The sequence below is a fragment of the Brassica oleracea genome, chromosome C1 (genome assembly GCF_000695525.1).
Source record: "Brassica oleracea var. oleracea cultivar TO1000 chromosome C1, BOL, whole genome shotgun sequence".
In the NCBI taxonomy this organism is placed as follows: domain Eukaryota; kingdom Viridiplantae; phylum Streptophyta; class Magnoliopsida; order Brassicales; family Brassicaceae; genus Brassica; species Brassica oleracea.
The window spans coordinates 9,942,412-9,948,753 of record NC_027748.1 but is presented as its reverse complement, the minus strand read 5'-3'; the positions used below and the strand labels follow the sequence as shown (position 1 = coordinate 9,948,753).

Sequence of the window (6,342 nt, the reverse complement as noted above, 5' to 3'; positions counted from 1 at the left end):
TTAAGAACCTTCCAATAATAGCATGATTAATCCGGGTTCTTAATTTAGGGTTCTTAACTCTTGATTTGATATTTTTTTGTTTTTTGTTTTTCTTTTTACATTTTTCAGCTAAGAACCGGTTCTTATATCTCTTATTTAAGAGACGGTTCTTAGTTTTTCTTAGTTAAAAGCTAAGAACCGGTTCTTAGCCGAAGCTAAATACCCCATCCTAAGAGCTCAGGTTAATCATGGTCTTATATCTCTTATTTAAGAGACGGTTCTTACCTTTTCTTAGTACGGTTCTTACCTTTTCTTAGTTAAAAACTAAGAAAAATTAAGAACCATTCGGCTAAGAAACCCGAATTAAGGGATTGGGATTAACGATGGTCTAAGAATCCAGATGGGAGGACACGAGACAGAAAGGAGCTAATAGTAAGAGTGAAAATTCTAATGGTTTAGATTTTATTTCTCTATGGGAGCCTCTAGGCACGAGAGGATTCCAATACAGAAGAACAGGTCAGCGTGTGTTTTATTTTTTCTTTAAGAGGCGGTCCTAACGCCTCGTTGATATTTTATTAATATTACCATTAATTTCTTATCCTAATAAATTCTAAAGACAGACTTGGAAGTAAACTCTGCCCCATCAGAGGAGAGAGGAAAAGAGACAGAGTGATTTTAGAGAGAAAGAGCGACTCTGTAGAAACACATGAATTGTTTTCGTCGCGCTTTGTTGTTATGATAGCTTTCTCTTAGCATCTGAAGAAGGCGAATAAAGATTAAAAGGGTGTTTCTTGAAATATAGTTTTAAGGATTTATTCTCTGAAACAAGAAGCAACAAGAAGAAGAAACGAAGAACAAAAGATGGAGTTATCTGATTGCTCTAATGAATATGAGAAGCTTGTTGTACGGATGAACATGCCCAGGTCTTTATTTCTTACTACTTTTTTTCTTTTTTCTTATAAAAATCACTTTGTCTTCTTGATGTAAAAATATTATTACCTTCTATGAAGGAAAATCAAAGATCTTACTGTCAGATATTTAACTCTTTTTTTTTGTAATCAAATCATTCGAAACTTTACTTCTCTTTTAAAGAGATTTTCTATTCCCTCTTTTACGTTCCTTTCTTCTGTAAATCAATTCAACAATTTCACTAAGCAAAAATTAATTAACGTATAATGTGTTTTCTGAAACAAATAAGGTTTTCATGAATTGATGGAAGAACAAAACAATCCAACTTGTATGGAAGTCCTTGTCATTTCATGGCTTTGCCGTATCCATTAGTATAATATACAGTAAAATAAAATCACAATTCACAAGTCAATGGCACTTTCAGTTTTATTTTTGTATTTTATTTTTATGTGTTTGGTTGTTTGATTCATACAAAAGAGTGAGGTTAAAGGGTCACTGTCTTTTTGGTCACTTGCAGGGTCGTGATTGACAATGGAGTTTGCCCTAATTCAACTGTCGTCAAGGTTTTTACTCTCACGCAACCTTCCTCTGTTTCTTCCTCTTCTCTTCCTAGCCATTAACTTCAAAAATTATTTATATTAATATTACTAATTTTTTTTTCATTTTTTAAAAGATCGATAGTGCAAGAAGCCCAGGGATATTGCTAGAATCTGTACAGCTTCTCACCGATATGAATCTTTGGATAAGGAAAGCTTACATTTCCTCTGACGGAAAATGGAATATGGATGGTAATTTTCCCTAATCTTACGCTAATTATACTAATTAAGGTAGTAAATAAATTATTTGATTCGTTTTTTCTTCAGTTTTTCATGTGAGCGATCTGTACGGCAACAAATTAACCGACGAGAACCTAATCCGTTACATAGAAAAGGCAAATATAATTTACCATTAACTACCTCATTAATTTATTTTTAAATATTAAAAACTGAAGACATTCTTTTTAACATATTTTACAGTCGATCGAGACGTCTCATTACACTAAAAGCGAAAGTTACACCGGTTTAACCGCTCTAGAGCTAACCGGAACAGACAGAGTTGGTTTACTCTCAGAGGTTTTCGCGGTTTTAGCTGATCTTTCATGTGATGTTGTTGAGGCTAAGGCATGGACGCATAACGGGAGGATCGCGTTGATGATCTATGTTAAAGATCGTAACTCCGGTACTCCTCTAGACGGAGACCGTGTCCAACATATAGAAGGGCAACTACGTAACTTACTAAGAGCAGACGATGGGTACCAAAACGACACGTGGACATGCGTATCATATGGTGGAAATACCCATATGGAGAGGAGGTTGCATCAGAGGATGTTTATGGACCGTGACTACGAGAAGAAGTTTGACTACGAGACATCTCCGATCGTTTCGGTACAAAATCTTCCGAAACGTGGTTACTCTGTCGTGAATTTGCAGTGCAAAGATCGCATGAAGCTTTTGTTCGACGTTGTTTGCACGTTGACGGATATGGCCTACATTGTGTTCCATGCGGCGATTAGAACGGTTGGAGAAACAGCGTTTCTGGAATTTTATGTAAGACATTGTGATGGCAATCCGGTTAATTCGGAACCGGAGAGACAACGTTTGATCCAATGTTTACAAGCCGCAGTTGAAAGAAGGACGGTTAAGGTATGACGTATGATATAGTAATGAACATTTTTTCATCCTGTTAAATGAATATAAAACCCATTTTTTGCTGATTTTTGTTTTTTTTAAAAAAATTTATGCAGGGTGTAAGATTGGAGTTATGCACGGCGGATAGACCAGGATTGTTAGCGGAAGTAACACGAATATTGAGGGAGAATGGATCAAACATTGCTAGAGCCGAGATATCGACTAAAGACGGTATAGCCAAGAATGTGTTCTATGTCACAGATGCAAATGGCAACCTTATTGATCCCGAGATAATCGAATCCATTAGAGAGAAGATTGGAATCAATGATCTAAGTGTTAAAGAACAATTCCCGATTAGTTGCCGAGAGGAAATTGAGAAGGAACAACAACAAGAACCGCAAAACCACCAAGGACAAAATGGAGGAGGGACGGTGTTGGTTTCACTTGGGAGCCTGGTGATGAGAAATCTATACCAATTGGGTTTGATCAAATCATATTTTTAGGAAAACTAAACCGGGTTACTAACCTGTCCATATATACCAATTCAATAGTGTTTGTTATTTACCCACGCGGTTGAATTGGTGTATTTGGAGCAGATAGTGAAACGGTATTGTATTTAGTTTGGGGTGGGTGGCAAGGCAAGTTTGGTATTGTTGTTGTACGTAATGAAGGTGGGAAGTTAGTTAAAAGTTTGGTGGTCGGTCTTCATGTTGGACCAATAGGTAGTAGAAGGATATTAGATTGTTAGGTCTTCGTACATTTATTCTTTTTATATGTACATATAATATATATAACCTATGGTTGTTAGATCATTAGCTTGTCAATAGTAGTAAGTCATTGTGTTATGTAAATAATAATTTAGTTATGGGGTTTGTTTTACGCAAGGAGACATACTGGTCCTACATGTGTGAATCTATCTGATTAATTTGTTTTGTTTTATGAATCTCGGTTTCATGTGATCGTAGCATGTTTGTAAAAGACTAATTATATTTCTTCAAGATGAAGATAAGCATTTGACCTATAAAACATTTACAAAAAATAACAATAATTATGGTTTAAGACCTATTGCCATCGTGCGTCTCCATGACGTAACGTATGTTTATGACAACTATGATGTTTACTCAGTATAAATTTCATTTTGTTGAAAAATAAATAACACACAACATACGGAAGTGGCATAATTTTGAACATATATATAAATATGTATTTATTTTGTTTAGTTGAGTCATTTACTGAAGAACAAAAGCTTTTCTTTTGTTTTAGAGAAAAGACATTATGCCACATACTGAGTAAGAAAAGTGTAAAGTTTAAACATTGTGTTTTCTTACTTACGCTGTTGATTATATACTAAAACAAGAATTAGTTTCAAAAATGGCACTAGAAATATTCTCTATAAAAATCATGACAGAAAATATAGAAAATACATAAAAATAATATAATGAATCAAGAGAAATCATAAAAATAAAATAAATACGAGGATGTTTAAGGCATGAATGAAACTAAATTTTAATATGGGAATTAGTAATTAAAAAAATGGTATTGATATTACTACTGAAAAAGAAGGCATCATATTCATATCTGAAAACTGAAGGAAGTTAAAATAAACATTTGAAAACTGAAGAATCGCACTCATCCTCTGGATACCATATGAACTAGTTCATTAAAAGAACAAACAGTCGAATAAGAAGTTACGAGGGCTTCTCGTTATAAAACAATATAGGGCTTCTCCGGATCAAAATGATGAACTCGTGAAAGTAACTACATAGGACTTCTCAGTGATTAGAAATGCTAACACTTTATGTTGTTTTGTAAATGGTTCTTGGATATATCCAAAGGAGAAAGCTGGAATTGGCTGGGCCATGTATAATGGTGAAGCAAAAATTATATATTGGAAGGCAAGGCAGCAATAGAACCAATCAATTCTCCATTAGAATCAGGGGCTGAGGCATTGAGACTGGCAATGATCCAGATGAGGAAACTAGGATACCACTCAGTAACTTTCTATGGAGACTCATCTGAATTGTACGATACTCTTTCGAGGAATCTAAGCCAAGGACGCAACAACATCTTAAAAGGATCTCAGTGCCCAACTTATATGGAAGGCATTGCAATTCTAGCAATAGGAGAGGAGTACAACTTCTATTTCCAAAAGAATAAAAGCTCTTGTAATGATAGCTAACAAATTAGCTAAAGAAGGTAAGATTAAAAACTCAACTTATGTAGTAACCTGGAAAACAATATGTAACTAGATCTCAATCATCGCAAGCGCGCGAGTTTTTATTTTTATTTATTTTTATTTATTTTTATATAAATATTTTGTTTTTAATTCTAAATTGGTATATATTATAATATATAGGCGTCTATCAATTTCTAAAACATAATAAGTTTACGGTATATTTTTTTAATTGAATAGATTGTTTCAAACTTTCACATGTATTTGTATCTTCTTCTATATATATATTTTCGGATTATTATTTCATTATTAAAATCGTAACTATATATATAAAGATTAGTAAAACACTACAAGAAAACAACGACATACTGAGGGAAAAATCGTCGGTATATCGTCGGAATAACGTTATTCCGACGACATACCGACGAAACAAGTCCTCGGAAATAACTCCTCTGAAATTCATTTTTCCTCGGAAATCCCTCGGAATTTTCCGACGGAATTCCGAGGAAACAAATTTCTGAAGAAATTCCGAGGACCACATGTTCGTCGGAAAGCTCCTCGGAATATACCGAGGGAGAGCTTCCTCGGGATATTTCGATGGATTTTCCTATGGTCCAATCCTCGGAAGTTCCGACGAAATGTTCCTCGGAATTTTCATCGGAAGATTCTGAGGGACATGTCCCTCGGAATGTTCCGAGGAACATGTCCCTCGGTATATTCCGACGGACACCGTTCCTCGGAATTTAAAAAAATTATTATTTTTTTTAAAAATAAATTTTTTGAAATTTAAATTCGAAAATATAAAATATAAAATTTAAATTTAAATTGAAATCATTAAAATTAAAATTAAAAGTAAAATTAAAATTTAAATTCGAAAATATTCAAAGTTTCACAAATAAAAATAAAACATTCCGAGTTTTTGGAAAAAAAAAACTACGGGTCTGACACATCCGGGAACACCTCGTTCGGGTACATCCTCTGCATCATCTCCATCATTTGCTGGTTCAGCCTCCTCTGTGCCTCATAGCCCGCCTGTTGAGCCGCCATCTGGGTCTCCAACAAAGATATGCGATCATCATTGTCCTTCAACTGAGCCGTAAGTACTTCTGGATCAACAAAAGGCGGTGGTTCAGAAGAAGGAGGAACCGACCGGGTGCGACGACCCAAACCAACCAAACGTCCCTTCTTCTTTGGAACCGACTGAAATAGAAAATAGCCAAATTTACAAATTTAAATCAAGAAATAAATGAATTGAACTTTAAAAAAAAAAGAAAAATTTCAAAACTTAAATAATTGAAGACAAAGCGGCTGAACTTACCATGCGATCTCCCAGAGATGTAATAGATTGAACACCCAAGTTATGCTTGAAGACGGCCTTCCATTTACGGTCGCTCCTGCGGTTGGAGGAGTTGGTGGAAGAAGTTTCTTTCGTCTCTTCCTTATCCCAATGCGCACACAACTCCGTCCAGACCGTGTTGTTTATCGACTTTGGCACAATAAAAAAAATAGTTTATTAAATTTAAAAATAGTTTAATAAATTAGAAAATTGTTTGATAAATTAAATCAAACCTTATTGATTTTCCACTTCTTCTTCCACTCGTGGATCTGCTTCCC

General features: G+C 34.7%; 1 protein-coding gene across 2 annotated transcripts; it reads left to right on the top strand.

Annotated features, from left to right (window-relative positions):
* Window positions 1-405: 405 nt before the first annotated feature.
* On the top strand, window positions 406-3,492 carry LOC106327802 (ACT domain-containing protein ACR7). 2 transcript variants are annotated; one of them, XM_013766077.1, is made up of 7 exons: window positions 406-495; window positions 596-902; window positions 1,406-1,451; window positions 1,562-1,676; window positions 1,752-1,819; window positions 1,905-2,570; window positions 2,672-3,492. In XM_013766077.1, the coding sequence occupies exons 2-7, from the start codon at window positions 841-843 to the stop codon at window positions 3,056-3,058; spliced, it is 1,344 nt and encodes a 447-aa protein (XP_013621531.1). In that variant the 5' UTR covers window positions 406-495; window positions 596-840; the 3' UTR covers window positions 3,059-3,492. The 2 variants fall into 2 exon arrangements, with proteins under 2 accessions (XP_013621531.1, XP_013621522.1); XM_013766068.1 differs by having other exon boundaries at window positions 412-495; window positions 600-902; window positions 2,672-3,058.
* Window positions 3,493-6,342: the final 2,850 nt, after the last annotated feature.

Bases quoted from the DNA above. Each gene is read 5' to 3' on its own strand.
- LOC106327802 (XM_013766077.1), top strand. From the start codon at position 841: ATGGAGTTATCTGATTGCTCTAATGAATATGAGAAGCTTGTTGTACGG. The intron at 1,677-1,751 runs GTAATTTTCCCT...TTTTTTCTTCAG, and splicing joins CGGAAAATGGAATATGGATG to TTTTTCATGTGAGCGATCTG. The intron at 2,571-2,671 runs GTATGACGTATG...AAATTTATGCAG, and splicing joins TTGAAAGAAGGACGGTTAAG to GGTGTAAGATTGGAGTTATG.